The sequence below is a fragment of the Poecilia latipinna genome, unplaced genomic scaffold, assembly GCF_001443285.1.
Source record: "Poecilia latipinna isolate Pla-1442-1.1 unplaced genomic scaffold, P_latipinna-1.0 Scaffold2195, whole genome shotgun sequence".
Taxonomy (NCBI): Eukaryota; Metazoa; Chordata; class Actinopteri; order Cyprinodontiformes; family Poeciliidae; genus Poecilia; species Poecilia latipinna.
Window position 1 is genome coordinate 51,664 of NW_015114811.1, and position 22,074 is coordinate 73,737.

The following is a 22,074-nucleotide window of genomic DNA, read 5'->3' on the forward strand; positions in this document are numbered from 1 at the left end:
ATGTGGTGAACACATGGTACACTCTGGTGGCGAAACACACAAACAACACCTTCAGTTTGTTTGTTTCTTTTAATCTGATATTAAAACACATTACAAATTCAGTATGCAAATGCTCTCATTTGTTAAATTAAATTATTGAACAGGTCTTTGTTGGTGCAAGCTGTAGCAAAGAACTTAAATTAATTCATCCACATCTGCACATCAAACAGGCCAAACCTCTACAGCTTGAAAACTAATAAATATATCAGTAATTTACAGGCAAATCAGACCTCAGGCATGTCCGTTCTTTCAGTTCATAACCTAGCTGTCCCTTGAGCTCAGACAGTTCATCACAATGAGAGGAACGGAAGATCGGGAGCAGGTGAGGAAACCACTGCAGGCCCGGTGAGGAGATCAGCCTGTGTAGACAAAAACACTTGGGACGCCCCAAGAAACGGGGCCACATTCTGAAGAAATGTCTACATTGTCCAAAAGTCTTTAAAGACATCACACAGTGCAAAAAAAACAAAAACAAAAAACAACTGAACCTGGCTGAAAACCCCACATGAAGCAAATCGGTTCACCAACACCAACACTGTTCTTGGTAATAAGTCCTATGGAGAGCAGAGAGAGAGGCACCCAGCTGGGCTAACATGTAGAGCACAAAGTTGGCCCTGGAGGGCCGGGATCCTGCATGTTTTAGTTCTCTCTCTGGTGGTAGTAACGACCTTCTCACCAGGTCAATGTTCTTCTTAGTCCTTCTAATGGGCCATCATTTGATGCAGGTGTGTTAAACCAGGGAGAAAACTAAAACATGAAGTCCCTCCAGGACCGACTTTGGGCACCACTGATGTAGAGTCACCTCAATCTTTGGCTTGTTCACAAGTCTGATTCAGTACAACTTGGTTCTCATCTTAATGTTTGACATTTTTAATCAGAAAGAAAGAATTGCTTGGTTCCATCAGCAGTGGAACAGTAGTTATTGGATGGTTTCTGAAGCATCCAACAGTGAGTGAGTGAAGATCAGGGGACTCCTAGTGGGCGTCAGACAGCACTACAACAACTCGATGGCGTTTGAAAAAGGTAACATTTTGGACTCTAAGCTGGACCCTTATATGGCTGTCCAGATTCTAGGCCCAACAAGTTTTGCAGTAGCCTGATGTTGAAACCCACATGAGGGTTTATCTAAATAGAAGTCTTTATTTGCAACAAACCAATAAAGACTTTTTTAGACTTTGCTGTTCTAAACAGTAAAACTGATCAGAGTTGAGGGCTCTACCAACAAAGTCAAATCAGAACAGACCTCCATAGGATTCTGTTAGTTCACTGTTGTTGAGGGCAAAGGTACTAGCATAAGAACCAAGTTGCAATGAACCAGACTCATCTTTAAGATTAACAAACCCAAACATTGAGCTCCTTTTAGCTGTGAAATTAAATTCTGTTGCAGTGTTTCAAACACACAGCAGTGAGAGTGACCAGAGAGTCCGTCTTGGCCTTATTTGGCCTTGTTGTCATCCTGAGTATTTTCCTCTATCACCACGATCTGCACCCCTGATAGCTGTCCACTAGCATCCAGCTGCAGCCCCTGAACAGCCTCAGTCTGTGCCTCCTGCAACTGGCACTGCGTGTCCTCTGCGTCCGCCGCCATGGTTACCTCGATCCCGCTCTGGACCACCATGGCGGTGGCGTCCCTGCCCGGCTCGTCGGCCAGCTGCAGCTCCATCATCCCCACCGTTTGCTCTACAGGGGTGGGGTTGATCTCGATGACTGTGTGCTCCTGGCCAGCTTCCATGTCCCCTTGCATCACCTCCTGCTGCACCAGCATGGTGCCGTCCACCACTTGACCTTCAATGGGGACCATCTCCGCGGCACCGGCGTGCTGGCTCAGGTGCACCAGCTCCACAGGGCTCATCACCGTACCAAGCTGGCTGGAGTCTTGAACTGCAGTGGCGCCTACAAGCGTGAGGCCCGAGGAAGGGTGCAAAGTGATGGCATCTCCCTTTCCATCTCCGGCCACCATGTAGCGAGTGAAGAGCTGGGAGCCGGCAGGGAGCAGGGTGACTGTGTTGGAGGACTGGGCTAAGGAGGCGATGGGCAGCCCTGCCACGGTGAACGGCTGCCCTACAGAGGACAGGGAGATGGGGGAGAGTACAGTGAACTGCTGGGGCTGCAGGGTGGTCTGCTGGCTGATGGGGGACGTCAGGAGGGTGGTGGTGGAGGCCGGCCTGTGGAGGCGGGGACGCTTGGTTGGACGCTTAGCGGTGGCTTTGCTTTTGACCGCTTGAGGGGAGGAGAGCAGCGCTCGCACCTGCTGCTGCTTTTTTTGTTCTTCCAACTGAACTTCCAGGTCTGCAGAAACACAAGATCAGATTTGTTAGCTTACCCTCATATCAGGACACATCTGACATTCGACAAATCTCAATAACATATTTGGGAATATGTTAAAAACCATCCATACATAACATACATTTGGTATCAATGTGAAAGCACTAAACAATGTTTGTCATAATCTCCCAAAGACATTTTATCTGTTGCATGAAGGTGACTGCAATCTAAAACAAATCTCTGAAGTAGTACTGAGACAGCTGAGGGGGGAAATATGACTCTTGCTGAACAGCACTGAACCGGTCTCTGTCCTTTCAACCCGTCTGTCTCTACAGCGTCATGTTCTCACTCAGATACATGTTGAATGAGATTCAAATTAGGTCTACCTCAAATCTGTGCTATGTAACTTTTATAATTTTTTTTACATATTTGTTGATGTTATGAGACAAGATCATCTGAGAAAGGATCGATCTCCTCTGACTCCTCCCTGACCTATTGTTGATGACGTCTGAAGAAACGCACTGCTCCTGACCAAGAGCAACCAATCAGAGCCAGGGGGAGGGTCTTACCGCTGTCAATCAACCCTCATGTACTCACTCCTCTCTGCCATTATGTGCTAATGGCAGAGAAAAAACTTACTGTTACAGGACAACTATTTATCCACCTCATCTGTGGCCATACTAACTATCCTTGACATTCACAACAGGCTGTGCCAGCTGCATCGCAGCAGAGAGTAAGAGGGTGACAGAGAGGTGGGGATGGGCAGCGCCACACGGAGAGGTGATTAACATCACTAAAACCCGGCTCCTTGCTCTGATAGGTTGTTTCTCGTTAGCACTGGGAGAAGGTGGAGGAACTCGGTTTTTTCTCAGATTATTTGTCTCATACCATAATGTCATGACATTTCAATAAATATGTAAAAAAATATATAATTTTTATAAAAGTTTTATGCCTTGATGTAATGAATAATCATTCTTGGGCAGTTTTCTGGCTGTACTCACGGGTGAGGGTGCTGAGGATCTGCTCCTGGCTGGGGTCCGTCTGCTGTTTCCTCTTCTCCAGAATCTTCTTGACCGAGTCCAGCAGGCCGAAGACTTGGGCAAGGTTACTGAGTACAGCCACCTCTACCAGACAGGAATCTGGGATCAGTGTGGCAACCAATCAAAGGGTCACTTGGTCAGTCAGAAAGGAGGAACAACTTAAGCTGCTGTATCCAGTAAATCCATCATTTGCTCATTACTGCTATAAAAACCATATTTGAAAGCAACATAAGATGTTTTCCAACAGCAGCAGAGTTTGTTCTTTCTTTCAGATAATTTCATACACTTCAGAGTATAGTAGGGCCCAGCGTCCTCACGTTGATGGCCTGCTTTCCTACCTGTGTCCTGTACGGCATTTTGCTCTCTGCGCTGGAGCACGCCGTCCAGCATCTGGATCAGCTCCGTGTTGATGTTGGTCACCACTTCCCCCAGTAGACCCACATCAGCAATGCCCTTCCAGAAATTCAGCGTGTCCTCTGTGGACAAGCAGGAAAGCCTCAGTCAGAAAATGCCTATTGATATAGAAACAGTGCTGAGACTTCCTCTGTTGTAACAGAGATCAGTTCAAGGCGGATCATTGTGACCTGAGATCTCACTGGATCCCTTCTTATCTCCGGACTCCATAGAGCTGGAGCTCCAGTCCAACTTCCTGCCCATTATCTCGGCTCGATCGTCAGTCACCGTACCGCCGTTACCCAGGACCGTGTGAACTGCAGGTCACACAAGACAGCACACACTGGACATATTACAGGTAGGCTGGCAGCAATCATTAAAGGAAGAAAACACCTAACAGGTCTTGTTTTGTTGGAACATTAGAGGGTAAGTATGTCATTCAAACTGGGGTGAAGATTCCTCTTCCAGCAGGTCAACCACACTATCACAGAGCCACAACAATTTACATTAAAGCTGCAACATTAACCTGTTGGTCTCAGGTTGTCATTCACAATGACAGGGGTGTCAAACTCTAGTTAGCATGGCCAGCAATGACGGTAGATAAATGATTTTCCTCTAACTCTAAGTTGATTGACGGTGATTAGACCCTCCTCTGATTGGTTGTTTTTGGTCGGGAGCAGTGACATGAAGCTGAAGCGACCAATAGGGAGAGACTTTTACAGTAAACACCACATCACTTCCAGAGCAAAAATTGACTTTTAAACTGAAGCAAACTTCCTGAATAATTGTTAAATATGTGAATAAACTACAGCAGTCTGTTAAATCTGAGCCTTCTCACCCTGAGAGGATGTGGGCGTAGTAAGGCCGGTGCTGTCCGGAGGGAAGCGAGTGTTGTTGATTAATAGGTCAAACTTGGTACTGCGGCATGTGTTGGTACATAGGGTGCTGTGCTGATAGAAGTCCAGCTGACCTGAATCCATCATTTTCCTGCAGGGTACAAACAGGGAACGCTTAAAGAACAAGGAAACAGTCTCTCCTCTGAGCTTGTCATTTTCAATGCATAAATCTTATGTGAGCTTGCTCTAAATGCAACAACAGAAAGAGGCAGACAATAAGGTACCCATGTGGTATTGTATCACCTGTTTTTTTACCCCCTGCCCTCACCTTAGCATGACTCCCCCCATCCTGATGGCTCTCTTCCAGTCCTTCAGAGTGGCTTTTCCAGACAGGTGCACAAACTGCTTTGGACTGATCAACTGGTCTTCATACTACAGAAAACAGCATTACAACAGTTAATACACTATAGACTATGAGCTAATTTTTGTTATAAACTGTTAGCTTACTAAATGCAAATAGTTAATGGTAGTCAACAGACTTGTGATAACCCACATGCTTAAGTTACCATTTTACCATTTTAGCTAACACTAGCATTTAACTGATTTTAGTTTACGTGTAGCTGTTAGCATTCTAAATTGACTATGTTAATTTAAGTCAGCAGGCTAGTGACAGCCTAAATGCTAATGTCAGCATTTGAGCTGATAGTAGAACTTAGCTGTCATGATTAGAATCAGTTAATGATAGACAACAGGCTAGTGATTGCCCACATGCTTATGTTATCATTTTAGCTAACATTAACATTTGAATTAATTTTATTTTACATATAGCTGCTGGCACATTAGATTGACTAAGTTAATTTAAGTCAAGAGGTTACATGCTAATGTAACCTATTAGCATGTAACCTAACAGCTAGCATTTTAGCTAGCTGTTAACTAAAATTTTAAGGCACACATTTAGTTTTTTTTGTTGATAAAAATAACTAGCTAGCTAAAATGCTAGTGTTAGCATTTTAGCTAACACTAGCATTTTTACAAATTTTGGTTTACATGTTGTTTGCATAACAGATAGATCAGGTTAATGTAGTCAAAAGGATAGTGAGCAGCATTTGAGCTAGCTAACAGAATTTTAGCTAATTTTAGCTTAAGAGGTGAAGTATGCATACTGAACGGAATACGTTTATGTGATCCAACAGAACAGTATTTGCTAAAGTAAGCATAACCCACATGCTAACGTTAAAATTTCGTTTCATTTTGGTGACTTTGTAGAATTTTACAGCATTAAGCTTCGATATACCTTAACACATTTCACGTTGATTCCAGGGCACACAAATTTTTTCACAAGCAACACAGCTTTACAATCACCACAGGTTATAGGACAGCCAATTTCAACATCATCCCCCTCTGTCTGCTCTGTAGGAAAGAAACAAACACACTTGTAGAGACAAAAACATCTGTGCCATTTTTCCTGGACATAAATTATTTTGACAACCTCTCACCTGATTGAGCTTCCACAGCCATAACAGCTGCATCGGTTTCAGCTGACTCATCGCTACAGAAGAAGACAATTCACATATCTTCACTATGGAACACAGTATCATGACCAACTTGTGCATGTTGACGGCTTTAAGGCAGTCTATAGTTCTGAATGGGAATGTAGATTTCATAAGAATCCTGGTAGTAGTACATACCCAGTGCTGATTGGCTGGAGCTGCAGGATGACCTGAGTCTTATTGGGGTCATCTGAATCACCTTCATCCTCATTCTTCACCATCACCATGTCCCCCACAGACACCGTCACCTCATTTGTGTTTGCCATTGCTCTCACAACAGAACACTAGAGTGGGTGGCAGCATTTGTGCAACATCTGTAATGGAGGCCCAACATACAGTATACACTTTACTCAGTCATCCATGTTGAAATCCAGACTTGGGTCTTCAAGATGCTGGTTGTTCTCTACTGTTGTCTACTCAGATTACATTACAAACACATGAAGTCTTTGTGACTGAGGTGGTTTCTGAAGGCAGCTGGTTGCACAGACAGGTCTCAGCAAAAAGGGATCTGAATCACACTTTAGGGATGTACTAAAATGCAAAGTCCAGATTGTGAATCTGTGCCAAAGATCTATCCAATTTAACCAAGCTTGAAGTTTTTTGCAAAAAGATTTAATCCGATTTACTCAGATGTGCAAATTTATGAAACATTCTAACTCAAAGGCCTGCTGCTGCTTCCTCAACAAAGAGCTTTAAAAAAACAAACTAACAAAAAAACCATTTGGGCTGGTCATAAAAATGCCAATAAATACTGTCAAGTTTATGGTTGTAAGATGATAAAACTTTGAAAGGTTCAAGCAATACGAATATCACCATGCATGTACTCTAAAATCTTAAAGTTTAATCAATAAGTATCAAGAATATAATGGTTAGCTTTTGAATGTGTATGTTTGTTAATTGCAGTGAAATTAACAGTAGTTTAAATCCATATTAATGTATTGCTCCTAGGAATAATTCAACCACCTTGAAAATCAAGTTGAGCCAATCAATATCTTAGTTAGTAAGGTCAAATATAGTCGCTTTGTTAGCATGTTGAACATATATCTTAAGTGTTTAGGGTTTTCTGGACTTTTTAATGTTTTATTTGAAACCCTCTTTTACCAGGGTGAAAGGACAAAATTCCAACAATTATTAGAACGTTTCATGTTCTAACTCATTTGTGTGTTTCCCCCTAATCTACACAGGCTACTTTTAGGAATTTGGAGGTAGTCTTTCTGAATAATTGTTCAATCCAACAGCCTCACAGCGTGATACTGACACTAGCTGGTAGTGTTCTGAGGTTTGAAAGCTTCACGTTGACTCCTCCATATATACTTTGACAAAGTCTGTGTCGCCTTTCCATAAAACCGTCCTTGAGAAGATATTAGTTGTGACGTTCGACTGGCCCAAAATGAGGTCATAGCTTCTAATACTAAAAGCGTATTATTTCTTGAGTTTAGTTTCATATTGTCCATAAACATTGTCTAAACAGCCCTATGGCTGTTTAAACCAAAGGACAAGATGTTAAATAGCGATATACTGCATTTAACTTTAAAACTTTAACATGTCAGTTTGAACGCGCGTGGGTAGTGGGTTCTCCATGCGCAGCGGGGGGTGGGGGTTATAAAATCGCAGTTTAGCTCCAAGTGAGGGGAAATTTGACTATTTTCGTTCGATCTCTAAGGCCACACGACACCTAAAGCTATTCGTTCTAGTTAAATATCAAGACTTGTAGCTCCAGAAGTTGTCGGGCTGTCATCGCCTCAAAAACCAAACCCAAATGTGAGTCGTTTAGAACCACCGAGCTACACAGTCTCAGTTTGGTGGTAGCCATTACAGCTAATGCAGCAGCGTCGTTTCATATGTAGGAAGCTGGACAATAGTACAGAACTCTACCGTCCGAGACGGGTAAACCTTTGCATTTAAAGTGTGACGGCTACGTGCCGCTTGTCTATGAACCGTACGTCCCCTCGTAACTCTGCATTTTAACTCTCCGCTCCCCCTCAAAATGACGTCTCCCTGTGCGGCGGCACGTACAGCAAACAACGGCACGGCGACGGCGGCGTTGCCCCTCCATTCTGCGAGAGGCTGGCTGACTGAACCCCCTTCCGCGATTTAAGCTAACCTCTGCGGCTAAAATCACCGTTTGTGTCGCTGGAACAATGTTACTCTGCAGTAATATATATTAAAATTCACATTGTGGAAAAAGGCCCGTCCTTACCGTTTTATGAAGACAAACACATCCCTAGATTGTGGGGAGCTTCGGCGCATGCGTACTTGCCTCTTGTAGCCGTACTTCCTGCTAAACAGCGCTCGCCCTGTTTTAAGCTTACTTGCGAAAGGCAACAATGTCAGAAAGTCACTTGATCAGACGGGACTGAACGATTCCCACAATATAACACATTCATGCAAATGGACAGATTGTTAAGTCTGGTGATCTGCTACGTTTTATACCCTTATTTACGGGATTGTGTCAGTCAATCTACAGGTTCCGATAAAATCTTTGATTTCATTCGCAACAGAAATAAACCTAACTGCGTTAGCACTAACATCATCACATAAAGTGAAGCTTGGCATGAGTTTCTTAAAATACATTGAGGAGGCGCCAGAACAAATGGTTACTAGCAGCCTCAGATTTTAAAAATTATGCTTCCGAAATCTCTTGATGGCGATTCCGCAAAGAGGATGAGACTCCCTCACCCTCCCTGTGTCAATCACGACAGAAGCCCTTTTTAGTATGAGCTGGTTCTGACCACGTCTATATGATCACTGGGATTATCTGTTTCACTTAGAGTTTCAATGTTACCCCTGACGTCAAAATATATAATCATGAAAATTGGTGGTGCCTCACAACGTTAATAAAACTACTAGTTTTCTGGTTTAATATTATAATAAATGTTGATAATATATAAATATTTTTTCTATTTCAATAGCAAAGTAAACCACCCGAAACGCATGATGGGTAAAGAAAGGGCGTGACCCTCTTCACTCTTGATATGCTATTGGTTGTTGTGTTCAGCCGACGCAGTGTTTTGATGAATCTACAATAAATATTTAAAACGACTGTTAAAAAGTGACTATCGTCATGAAAGGGCATTTTCACAATTGTAGAAGTTGTTATACTTTCACTCGTGTTAGTGGTAGGAAATGCAAAAATTAAACATGATCAAAAATACCAACGTTTTAAAACCCTTCAAATTTCACTTAATTTATTAGTTTACTTGAATCATGACTGGACAAAACAACAAGGTATGACCAGGTTTAAATTAAAAAAAAGTTCACCAACATACACTACACTGAAACTATTCCTCACTCACCCTTCACAGGAATAAGCACAAAATGTTTTCATAATAGTAGGAAGGAATACAGTATTTGTGATTTAAGAACTGATTTATAATCACTCTTAAGCACAAATGGCCTCCTGTTTGTCCTGTGTTTTTTTTTTTTTTTTCAATCCAATTCAGCACCAATTCTCAGACATTATATTCTAGTTTATAAAACAGCATGTTGTGATTGATTGGGTTGAAACTGCGTATTTATTTTAACTGAGGTTACAGTGTCTGTAAAATCTATTCACCTTCTTGAATGTTTTACCCTTTTTATTGCTTTCACAAATCAATTGTGAAAAATAAATAGAAAAGCATCCATTAATGTCAAAGTTAAAACAGATTTCAACATAACAAGAACAAATAAAAATATTAAATGAAATGTAACATAAAATAAGTGATTGCATCTATTGACATTTTTATTCACCCCCTTTATAGTCCATCCATCCATCCATCCATTTTCTGAACACCCTTGTCCCTCAGTGGGGTCGGGAGGGGTGCTGGTGCCTATCTCCAGCTAACGTTCCGGGCGAGAGGCGGGGTACACCCTGGACAGGTCGCCAGTCTGTCGCAGGGCCCCCTTTATAGTGTCTGATCAAATTAATAGCAAGTTTTACTGAAAAGCAAAAAAACCCAATATAATAATAGTAAGCAGGGCATGAAATCTGTCATTCACATAAAAAGAGAAACGCAGCACAACGAATTGCTCTGGCCTCAGGCCAGGGATAAACGAGGACTCTGTGGAGCTACAAAAATGAGGAATTCAGACCAAAGCATTGCCGTTCTATTTTATATAAACCATAAGTGAATGATTTACATATGAAAAGGAAGGACTTTAAAGCATGATATGTCCACTTCATGTTATTTTGTGAAGACAAATTTGAAAAATTTGTTGACATTCAAATCTGGTAGAGACATATCCCTAAAAGACTTGCAGCAGTCATTGCATCACAAGGTTGTTTAGTATTGATGGTACTGGATAATGCAAATATTCCAATAGAATACACTGTGGTCATAATGTAACAAAATCAGAAAAAATTCAATGTGTTTGAATATTTTTGTAAGCCACAATATCATATGAATCATATATATGTATATATATGAATATAAATGAGTTGAATCTCATACCTTAATAAGTATGGTAACCCTTACATGCACAACAGTCTAGTTTTAATATCGGATGACTTATGTGATTTGTCCACTAGTCAGGCTAAGTGGAAATTAAAAAGCAGTGCAGTAGCTACAACACACACATCACTGTATATCTTCACCTGTAGACTGAGATGTATACCAGTACTGGGCAAGGTTAGGGTTTGGATTAGGCCACTCAAGTTAATAGAAAGTTCCAATAAAGACTGAAATGCAAATTCATGTGTATGTGAGTGTTTGTGATGATGGGTGTAGGAGAGCTACAAGTAACCAGTCCAAATATGATATATTGAACATCTATTTATTTATTCTTTTATCAGTCACTGACATTACATCACCCCCAAAAAAATATTTTAAGTAACAAATTAAAAAAAGTAAAGTCATGAATTCTAACCTCTGAAGAGTTTGTGATTTAGTTCCACAAGTGCATTTTCTTTATCATGAAAAGTGATTTAGACCAGTTTGTACAACATATGAGAATCTTAACATTTTCTCTTCTTCAAAGCCTTGTGCAAACTGAAAATAAAGTTTGGTGACTAATTAAGAAACATGTGATTGTTACCAGAAAAAAACAACAACTTTAAAATAAAGTGACATAATAGAATCTGAAAAAATACTCCTAGCCAACAGCTGTGCTAAACTAGCCTTAGCAAAATCTGACTGAGCCACTTTCTTGTTCTCACTTCCTAAACTGATTCCTCAGCTAGTAGTTATACAGTTAATCCTATTAACTGTATAACTTAGTTATACAGTTATATTAACTGTATAACTATTAGCTATACAGTTAATAGTTAATCCTATTAACTGTATAACTAAGCTGATCTTAAATGAATATGTATATGTAGCCTAATCAGTTTGAAAATGAAGTGTAGTTCAAAACCTAACTAGCATGGCTTAGCAGATGCTTTTCCAACTTTTTCTCCAGTACTCGTCCTTGGACTTAGTATACATGCTGCAAAGTAAGGCTGCCTCTAGCTCTAGATTCAACCCCCACACATACGTATGAGTGGCAACAATATTCTCCGATCACATTTCAAAGCCAAACATGCAGATTTCTGTAAAAACGTAACTTATTTCTACATATTACGTGACAAAAGAAGCTGGGTTTGCAGTGGAAAGTGACAATGATTTGCATCGCCTACATCACACCTAATATAGTAATATGACTTGAGACGTTATTTTCAATGTTACTCTTAGTTGATTCCCATTGGTGGCTAAAGAGGCATTTGATTCAAAAATGAAGTCTTTCAGAAATAATATTTGATCATCCTTCGAAGTTAAAAAGGCATGATCTTTATCTACTGTGGTTAATAAATTGAAAAGTTGGGTAAAAAGAGCAGCAGACTGAAACGATGGAGTCAGTAAAGAATGACAGCATGTTATTCATCATGAGCAGCTTGACCCTGTATAAAGGAGGAGACAAGGAAAAAGGTAATAACTGGAGCATAGTCAGAAATACTCATTTAAATTGAATCTATCAAGGCAAAGAACCTGTAAGATAAAGTCTTCCTGTGCACTCAGAACATATATACTGTATATAATATGCATGAACAAAAATATATAGAAAAGTGAATTTGAGTGTAAGAGTAAAAAATAAAGGGATGCTGCAGATGTAGCATACTATCGTCCTTATATTACACTGTGCTATAACACATATTGTATGCTGAATTAACTAAATATTCTATATTATAGAACAGAATAAATGTCTGGCAATCTTGTGTTTGGTGGTGGAGGTTTAGTAGGTGGTGAAGACGAGTGAATTCCTAAGAGTTCTGGGTTATCAGGCTGTTTAAAACCTCTTTAGTCCAAAAGAATTCTGAAACCTGGGAAGACTGCATGTCATGCTTTGTTATAATTACATTTCACTCTTCGCTAAGTATGGCATTGTAGAAGGAAGTGTGGTGGCTAAATTAGTCATGAGTTTTGGGTTACTTTTAGGGATGCACCGATTGCAGTTTTCTTGCTGGTCGCAGATTGCCAATGACCTGGGAATTCTAATAGCAAGAAAGTCGCTGAGTTGGCAACAGTAAAGTAACTATTCTTAACTGCAAACATGCAGACATGATATGGTGGGTCAGTCTGACAGTCAAACCTCTCTTGTGGCAGAGTAAGAGAACAGTGACTGATTTTTAGACCTTTACCCAGGTAGATAAGATCAGAGGACAACATCAGCTTCATATGTAAGTATCAGCCGATCACTGATCTCTGAAAATGAGGGAAATCAGGGCTGAGTGATTGGTTCACCTCTAGTAACTTTAGTAGTAAGTTTATATACTTTAGAATATAATTTAGAATCCCAACAAATACATATTTTTTCTACAATTAAGGTGCAAAAATAATCTTCTCTCTTGACTAATGAGACACAGTTTGGGTTTTGAGAATTTTGAGAATACATTAATAGTAACAATTTCAAATGTTGATGAAACATTTAAATTTTTCCTCTTGCAAGATTTAACAAGATGAATGTGTTCACTTCACACTATAAGAAAGCTTCTTGTCTGTTTTACCTTGAAGAATTGAAGCAGAGACATCTTACCTGGGCTTCACACATGGAGACATTGACCCAGAAGTATACTAGCACACTTATTTGTCATATATCAGAAGTCTGCAAAAGACAAAAAGCAGTAGAAAACAACCCTTTTCATTTGGTAGCTGGCTGGCTAATATGTTATCTTAAAGCTAAAGTTAAAATAATTGATCCCATAAAAGTCATTGTTAGATAGACCATCAAACTAAAAGGAAGAACACAGTGGACAGACTTTTGTTTGGAAACATGCACCAATCACTTTCAAACGCAAGCAAGTTCAAAGAATAGCTCAGAATAGCAGTCACTGACAAAGACCTGAATGAACCATCAAATATTATCTTAGACCTTATCAAGATATAGGTTGATTTAAAAAAAAATCTGATGAACATGACATTATTTCAAGTCATGAAAATTATCTAAAACACTGCAGTAACCATGCCAGACCTGCAGGCGGCAGTGCAACACCGCCATGACAAAAAACACCCAAAACAGAGGAATGAACCTGAAGGTCACATGTTTATGTTCTTGAGGTTGAGAGTTGCGTTAGAGCTGGGGTAATGACGTCAGGGTCTTTAGCTAAATGTTTTGTGGTTATCGACATGAAAACTCAAAGGTGGCATAAAGGGAAACACCAGGTTGGCACTGAAAGACCTTTTCAGATCTACAGTTTTCACGGCTCCTAAAGCATGTTTTTTGTTAGAATGCAAAGCTGAAACAATAACAGCTTTTTATGTACTTTGCGTGATGTTATTCCTGTGAGAAGAGCGGTTCAGTAGAAGCTAGTTATGCAATAGCTGTCCAGTATCTTCTGTGTAGATCCACCCACAGAAGATATCTAATCTCTACGCTGTAAGATTTGACTTACAACTTGAATGTTGCAAAAGATGTGCTAATTTTATGATGGTTGAAAGAAAAACTTTAAAAATAAGTAGAGCAAGGAAAAGTTTTGTAGTCATGTAACAAGTGACAGAAAACAAGTTTCACTGAGGGTGTGAAGGGGAGAAGCCTAATGAGGAATTCACCCACCTAACACTGTCAGTGCCTCCACTTGGAAAGTTGAAGTTACTACACCCTATAAAGCCATTCGCTTTCAACTGTGACTTTCAGAAAGGGCTTAAAAGAGAGCTGAAGAAGTTTTTGTTTGAGTTACTTACTCTTGTGTTTTTGTAAGATGAAACTGGTCAGAAAATCGTTCCAAACCTTCAGTTTTTCCCAGTTAACACAGTGGGTGGGAACAACTAGTCTCACAGCATCTCTCACAATTTTCCCATGATTCCAGTTTTCTCTCAGTGTCATCTTTCCCAATAAAGCTGTTACAGTTTTATCAATGTTACCCTAAGTGAGTGAATGCTTATAGAAAAAAAAATAAGAAATTATTTTCCTTTACCAATTCAAGCAATTCTTAGTGAGACATTAACACCTCTAGTGTCCATCTTATTACTAGTGTTATTTACAGATGCCTTAAATGGAACCACTAATCTTAGTACCATGGTCTATCTGTATGTAAACATCTTAACTACAAATATCCTCAGATTCTGATGGTATGCATCTATTTACAAGATGATTAAAGGTTTAAAATCAGTTTGGTGTTAGTGCACACAGTTTACAATAACAGGAGGAGCAGCACACTGATTTACACTTATTGCAGTATGCTGTGTGTCTTTACACTATCAACTCCAACAGCTTCCTGTGATCTCTTTGCACACCATCTCTATAGTTTTTATTATCTATGAGAGTTACAACAGAGTGTAGGCAAAACATTGCACGAACTTTGACAGGTAGACCTTACAATCATAAGTCCGTTTGCTCCTGTACTGAGAGAAGGGCATATGGCTAGGTTCTGTTTTTCACATTGGGTAAGGCTCTATGCACCTGGTGTTATGCCTCACTACATAGATTCCACCTGCCAATAAGACTGGAATGCACATTTCCTGGCAATAATCCCAGCTCTTAGAATGACCCAAACAAAGACAAGGGCACAAGTCACAAAGTAAGGAAGGAACAGTGGCTACATCACAGGGTGCTGACCCAGAGTGGTCTGGTTTCTATGGACGGCCGCAAGACGAGGTGAGATCTCAGTGCGATGGGACAGTTTATGAACACAAAGAATCAACAGTTAGCAGTGGCAGCCCTTCTCTGGGGAAGCAGTCGCAAGATCCTCTTCGTCGTCGCCCGGGTAGAGGACCTTTGCAGTGAGGCCACTTTTAACGCCATCCCAGCCATCACGGGTAACGATCTCCCCCATCTTCATCAGCTCGAAGATATCTCTGGTCAGCAGCTCGAACGCCCGGTCCACATTGCTGTTGCACTTAGCCGACGTCTCGATGTAGCGGATTCCCAGATCGGCGGCTAGCTGCTCGGCCTCATCCCGGCTCACCTTGCGGTCCTTGTTGAGGTCGCTCTTGTGGCCGATGAGAATGTAGACCATGTGGTGGGGAAGGATGTGCTCGCTCACCTCCTTGTGCCATTCTTTCACATGGTCAAAGGTCTTGCGGTTGGTGAGGTCAAAGACTAGCAGTCCCCCAACAGAGTTGCGGTAGTATGATGTTGTGATAGACCTAGGGAAAAAAGAAATTATTGATAAATTCATAACTCAGAACAAATGTATTCTTCATCAAAGCAGAGCTTATGTTGGTGTGCTCTAGAAAATGACTGGCCATTCTCCTAAAATGAGTGAAAGAAAGTCTGAGAAATTTGAGATAGGGGGTTTAGGGAAATTGAAAAAAAAAAGTTACATTGTCTAGTAATAGACAAATTAAAGTTGTGCAGAATTCACGTCAAAAGTTTCCTAAGCTCCATTTCTTCAGAGACATACAATTCCTGCACTAGCAATCCTGCTTTTAGTGTAGGTCTGAGATTGATGTCTCTTCTGAGGTTCTCCAAACAAGTCCAAATACAATCCGATTCAAGGTTAAAGTTCTTGTCAGATCAAGTGTTGAGTCAGTCTAGAGCTGGTTGAGATCACACCAGTCCCTCAATATTTTACATCATCATTAGAGACAAGCTGATGATGTAAAATAGATTTTGGAAGTCATTTTATAAGGTCTACATGAAAAGATTTAATCAGCCTGTGTTGTGTGGGTTTCAAAGGAAATTCTTAATCAGCTCTGATAAAGACGGTATGATCTCACACTGACAAACTTTGAAAAATCCAACCTCTAAATAGAGAATGTTTATTCAGTGGGGAAAATAATCTATATTAAGAAATAAAATCTTTGTTTACACTGTGGGTTAGTGGAGTTTTTTTTCTACATAAAGGTTCTGGCATTGCTTTTTCTGATAGGTTTTTGTGGACTCAGTCTTCTTTTCGTATCTTTTTCTATTCCGCTGGTCTGAAACCAGGTCATTTATGTTTACTCCCAGTCGGTCGGGACAGATGCCCTCTCGCACTGAGCCTGGTTCTGGTGCTGCTGGAGGTTTCTTCCTGTTAAAGGAGAGTTTTTCCTCTCTACTGTCACTACGTATACATTCTCAGTATGAAGGATTGCTGCAGTCAATGACTCAACTCTACATGAAAGTCCAGGAGGAGTGAACGCTACAAGTCGATAATCTGCTGAGTTTTCTTTGACAAAATTAATTTTACAAATTTGAATAATAAACTGAACTTGATGACACTGATAACTAGGATCAGTTGAAATATATGTACTTGGTCCAGTCATTCTGCCTGTATGACTGGATTTAATTGGCTTTACTTTGTAAAGTACCTTCAGACAATGCTTCTTTTGAACCAGCACATTATACAGTAAATAAACAAAATTGAATAAATTTAACAAAGAAAGAGTCTTTTCTTTTTGACGTAAAATTAACATCCTCACACATACTCCATAACTTTTAGCCTTTCCTGGTTATCAGGACGCAAAGCAAAAGTAATGTTCTGGTAGGAAAACAGAAAATGGAGAAAAAAAAACAGATTTCAACTGAGACCTCTAATTCAGCAAGAAGCAAACTTGATTGACCCAGACAGACACACACCGAGCACCACTACAGAGTGGACACACACCCATGAATGTAGGATCTAAAGTTTCTACAGGTTGTTATGGAGACACTGATTTTAAAACAGGGTCAAAGTCACTCTATGGCCAGCTGTTAATACTAGGTAATTGTGCTGCAAGCTTTTCCAGTGGGTTCAATTTTGAAAATAAAACAACAAAAGCACATTCACCGAGATAAGCAAATCATAACAGTGTGTAGTTCAACTGGGTGAATGCCATCTGCTGTACCATCTGAACTGGCTGTCATGGTAACACTACATGCGGTATGTGTGACTTCACCAGAGTTTCATTATGGCATGGTCCAGCTCTCGGCAGCTTCCTAGTCTGTATTCCTGATATTTATAGTGATTACTGAGTCAGCATTTACACAATGTAAGATGGCAGCAGTTGTGCTATGCTAAATGCAACACTACCACGGTTCATAGTTTAAGAATGACATCAGTAGGTATGCTAATGCATTTGTGGGTCTAAAACTAGTCTGGACAAAGTCAGCTAACTAACTAAAAATCCTTATTTTTAGTTAGTTAGTTACCTCCATGCCCTGCGACAGACTGGTGACCTGTCCAGGTGACCCCGCCTCTCGCCCGAAACGTTCACTGGAGGTAGGCACCAGCACCTCTCCTGACCCCATTAAGGGACAAGGGTGTAAGAAAATGGATGGATGGATGGATGGATGGATGGATGGATGGATGGATGGATGGTTCCCTCCACTAGGATTCCCTACTTTAATTACACCTATGGCAGATGTTCTGCAGTGGACTCCACTAACTGAAAAACATGTTTTTCCATATTCTATATTTCCATGTTCTTGCTGTTATATTTTCCCAACATTAGCAGATTAGCATTAAGAGGTGGAAGTTATTCTCATTTTACAGGTCATTGCTGCTCTGATCCTTACATGCAGAAACTCAAAAGTACATTTCAGAACTGCAGCTTGTTTTGGGGAAAACTGGGAATGTTCTCCAAATATTTGGAGCATTTTTTTTCTGCTAACTCCTGCTTGTCTATAACTAAAACATTTACGAACCGTTAGCTCTTTCAGAGGACTGCACCCAGCTCTTCTGTGTGTGTGTGTATGTTGCATAACCACACACTATTTACTGTGCGGAAGGAGAGCAGGGCTGTTGTGTGAAAGCATTGGTCCTATAGCAGGAGTGAATCATGATGTACAGGATGTGTGATGACCAGGTGAGGTCACAAGGTCAGCATGGGCATGTCCACATGTAGACCACCCAATCAAAACGGCATCTGCTTTTAAAATTCACATCCAGACGTTCTGGAAATATATTATGATGAATTTAGGGACATAATTTAGAAAAAAAAACAACAAAGATTTGTCTCCCTATAATATTAATTAGTGTGAGGGGAAAAAAGACAATGACATTTTTGTTTCTGGGCTGAACTTTGACAACAATTTGTCACATTATAACCAGAGATTATAGTTTGTTTTATTGAGATTTTATGACAGTGGAAGGAAAATGAGATGTAGTCTCAACATTTCTCTCATATAATAAATTTCAGAATTGTGGCTTGCATTTGTACTCAGCCTTTCCAAGAAGCAGCACCTTACAGAGGAACCTTCCTCTGAACTACCGCTCTGACTCTACCAGCTGTGAACATCTGCAGACTGACCTTTGAACCTATCCTGTCTGAGAACTCCGGCTCAGGCAGATTGGACGGAGAATAAAAATATTTTTACCAAAGCTGCAACTAATGATTATGTTAGTAACTGATTATGCTGATAATTAATCAGTTAACCAGATGAAAAATTGTTACTTACTACAGATTTTGTTTTTCATTTAACCACGTCAGCCTTTTTTAAAAAAATACAATACAAGGAATGCCTGGAAAGATGCAAATAAACAAACAGTTCAATTTCTTTTTTTAAATAAGAAAAACTTTTTTTGACTAAAAATTAATAGCAGCATTCCTTTTGTAGCAAAAGATACATCTGCAGCTAAAACAACCATCCTAACATCAACATGTGAAAATCTCAGGCCTTTCTGCTGAGGAGTATTCTTTTGATTAACTGATTAATAATTGCACAGCAAAAGGTGCTTAATATGAGATTTATTTTGTTTGTTTTTTTTACAGAATCGCAGGTGAAGCTAAAACTGCCACATGAGGAGTTCTGGAAAACAAACAACATGAATTCTGGTTTTTCTGGGTGAACTACATTACATGAAAAGAAAAAAAAAATCAAAACCGAGAGGAATCCTTGAGCGGAGTGAAGCCTGATGGGAAACACCTTCAAAAGGAAAAGCAGATCTAAGAGCGGAGCTGCTTCTTAAAAACAGAGTCATTTCTGTCCGACAGCCCAGCAAGCATCACAAGCAGCAACAGCTGGCTGACTGCTACAATAGTTACACAAATCTAGATTAGCTCTGACTTTGGCGTTGCCCTGGAGACCGTGGGACTGGATGATGGGGATTCAACCCGCGGCCTAAATAAGAGGAGACTCCCCATTATCCGCGAATGAAATGCTGCGTGTCTGCTGCTGTTCCCCCGGCCGGGCCGTCTGTCATCACAGCCTCGTTATGATTCTCCACACCGAGGCAGAGGAACGGTCTGGGTGAAAAATGACACACAGGGCGAGCTGCCACACACAGGCCCGCATTATCGAACCTAAACCTGGCTCATGATGGCTGCTGCGTCGCGGCTCAGCATTCACATCAGATCTGATCCCCGTCGTACCTGAACCGCTCCTGTCCGGCCGTGTCCCAGAGCTGCAGCTTGATTTTCACCCCGGGCTCGATGTCCAGCGAGCGGGCGTAGAAATCCACCCCGACCGTGGGATCCGCCACGTCGCTGTAAATCCCATCCGTGAAGCGCTTCAGCAGCGACGACTTCCCCACGGTGGAGTCCCCCAGCAGGATGATTCGGAACTGGTATTGCCACAAAGTATCCATGGCATGACTAGAGGCAGAGATGCGGCGGTGGAGGAGGTGTTGTGTGTGTGTCGGGTGGGGGGGAGGGTGCTGGGTGGGAAACAAAGCCGTGTGTTTTCCACGGAGCTCCGGCTGCTGCTGCTGCTGAGCGGCCGCAGCAATCATGTGACAGCTTTACCTCTGCTCCACTCCACAGACACAGACCGGAAACAGGAGCAGGGACGGAACGAGCCAGGCGGCTTGTTAACAAAGCGTATTAATGAAGTATTAACCAGCTGCAGCCTGTAGCATGATGCTAACACTGCTTTATCTTTATTCCCCCTCTGCTGGTAAACCTCTGAGCTCAGAGCCGGAGCTGTCCGCGGTCCTGAAGACTGATGTCACCCCCAGATTAAAACTGCTCTGGTGGTCACGTGCAGATCGAACTATTACTGGCAATAAATGTTGGCGATACCTTATACTGCTGTGTTTTATTATTTGGAAAGTCCAGTTTCTGCTTGGTGAGCTGAGTGACCTCCATTGTTGGTCAGTTGGAGGAAGTCTGGAACCAGCAGGACTCTTCCTGGAGCCGCTGCCTTCTGAACTGAGCCATCAGGTCAGGAGGCCAAGAACCTGATGGTCACTCTGTCAGAGCTGCAGTGTTCCTCTATGGAGAGAGGAGAAACTTCCAGAAGGACAACATGTTCTGTGGCCAGAGAGCCACTCAATAAAAGTGTCATGGCAACCAGTCTGGAGTTCACTAAACAGCACCTGAAGGATCTCAGACCAGGACAAACAAGATTCACTGGTCTGATGAGACAAAAGTTGAACTGTCTGGTGTGAGCGCCAGAAACATCCTGGATGAAAACCCACTGCAGAGCATCCTGACCTCAGACTGGGGCGACATTTCAACCCAAAGCACATGATCCAGATCTGAAAGGCTTCAGAACCAATCTGTGAACGTCCTGAAGGGGCCAAACCAGAGTCCAGACATGAATCTGATTGACATCTCTGGAGAGAGGTGAACATGGCTGACAGACGTCTCCATCCAACCTGATGGAGAAGAACGGAGCAAACAGCCTAAAGAGAGGAGGCTGAGCTGGAGGCTGCAGGTTCAGACTGGAGGCTGTTAAAGCTGCCAGAGGAGATCAACATGTCTGCATATACTTAGAGTAAATGTGATTTCTTTGGTTTCTGTTTTTAATAATTGTTTTTCATTTAATACAATTAAATGAATATTAATGGATTCCTTATAGGACTAGAGTTTGACACATCTTCTAATAAGGATAATAAATATCAGAATCAGAATTATTTTATTGTCATTGTCAGAAAGACAACGAAATTGCAGTTCCAGCACAACCATCCATCCCACATGGGAAGTGGGAGAGAGGGGATAGTTGGCTGAGGCATCGCTGCCCAACAGGCGCCGCCTTGCAGAGGAAATAGGAAAAATAAGAAAAATATGGGTAATAAAAGTACTTTTTTTTCTCTCTTCTTAGAACTGATTTTAAACATTGATGTTCCTCTGTTTATGTCTTCGTGCTCTGCTGTTTCTAACTGATTACAATAATTACAAGCCCCCATTTGATGTTTCCCTTTAAGAACAACAGAACCCCATACGGCCAGCACTCAGACGTTATGTTATTACTTCTTCTCTCCAACTTCCATTCCTACAACTATCAACCCTCACAGTCTTTTGGATGTTATTTGCTACAGGTGTCATTATTACCCCGTTGTTCCTGCCACATCCTAATTATTTTTGTTTTAAACAACAGATAGATTTTTCCCTCACATGCTCAGAGGAATGTCTAATTTAATAACATACTTCAGGGCCTTTTTCGCTTATCTATCTACTTCTGCATTTCTGTCTATACACGAGCAGGAATCCAGACAAATAGATTAAAACTGTTCTTATGATATAGGTGGAACAATATGATATTCTAAGTAGTAGATCAAGTAATGGAACTTGACTATCTGACACAGCTTTAGCTTTGTTTATTCCCCTAATTCTGTCAACAACTAATATTATAAGTTAATTCAACTGGTGCGTAGGTATCCCTGCGCCCAAACTATTCGTTTCACTGGTGTGATTAGCAGGTACCTTCAGGAAG

At 41.0% G+C, this 22,074-nt stretch overlaps 2 protein-coding genes across 4 annotated transcripts; both read right to left on the reverse strand.

Annotated features, from left to right (window-relative positions):
• Positions 1–525: 525 nt before the first annotated feature.
• gmeb1 (glucocorticoid modulatory element binding protein 1) lies at positions 526–8,624 on the reverse strand. 3 transcript variants are annotated; one of them, XM_015017815.1, is made up of 10 exons: positions 8,324–8,624; positions 6,262–6,437; positions 6,070–6,122; positions 5,868–5,983; positions 4,902–5,005; positions 4,576–4,724; positions 3,929–4,054; positions 3,683–3,820; positions 3,306–3,443; positions 526–2,328 (listed from the first exon to the last, which is right to left on the reverse strand). In XM_015017815.1, the coding sequence occupies exons 2-10, from the start codon at positions 6,387–6,389 to the stop codon at positions 1,475–1,477; spliced, it is 1,806 nt and encodes a 601-aa protein (XP_014873301.1). In that variant the 5' UTR covers positions 6,390–6,437; positions 8,324–8,624; the 3' UTR covers positions 526–1,474. The 3 variants fall into 3 exon arrangements, with proteins under 3 accessions (XP_014873301.1, XP_014873303.1, XP_014873302.1); XM_015017817.1 differs by having other exon boundaries at positions 3,306–3,428; positions 8,324–8,623; XM_015017816.1 differs by lacking the exon at positions 8,324–8,624 and adding an exon at positions 8,140–8,163.
• Positions 8,625–10,859: 2,235 nt separating this feature from the next.
• On the reverse strand, positions 10,860–21,115 carry rab42a (RAB42, member RAS oncogene family a). Its single transcript, XM_015017823.1, has 2 exons — positions 19,791–21,115; positions 10,860–15,662 (listed from the first exon to the last, which is right to left on the reverse strand). The coding sequence occupies exons 1-2, from the start codon at positions 20,147–20,149 to the stop codon at positions 15,221–15,223; spliced, it is 801 nt and encodes a 266-aa protein (XP_014873309.1). The 5' UTR covers positions 20,150–21,115; the 3' UTR covers positions 10,860–15,220.
• Between the last annotated feature and the right edge of the window lie 959 nt (positions 21,116–22,074).

Bases quoted from the DNA above. Each gene is read 5' to 3' on its own strand.
- gmeb1 (XM_015017815.1), bottom strand. From the start codon at position 6,389: ATGGCAAACACAAATGAGGTGACGGTGTCTGTGGGGGACATGGTGATG. The intron at 5,006-5,867 runs GTATATCGAAGC...TGTTTTCTGTAG, and splicing joins TCAACGTGAAATGTGTTAAG to TATGAAGACCAGTTGATCAG. The intron at 4,725-4,901 runs GTGAGGGCAGGG...TGTACCCTGCAG, and splicing joins ATGGGGGGAGTCATGCTAAG to GAAAATGATGGATTCAGGTC.
- rab42a (XM_015017823.1), bottom strand. From the start codon at position 20,149: ATGATTGCTGCGGCCGCTCAGCAGCAGCAGCAGCCGGAGCTCCGTGGA. The intron at 15,663-19,790 runs GTACGACGGGGA...TTTTTTCCCTAG, and splicing joins GCCGGACAGGAGCGGTTCAG to GTCTATCACAACATCATACT.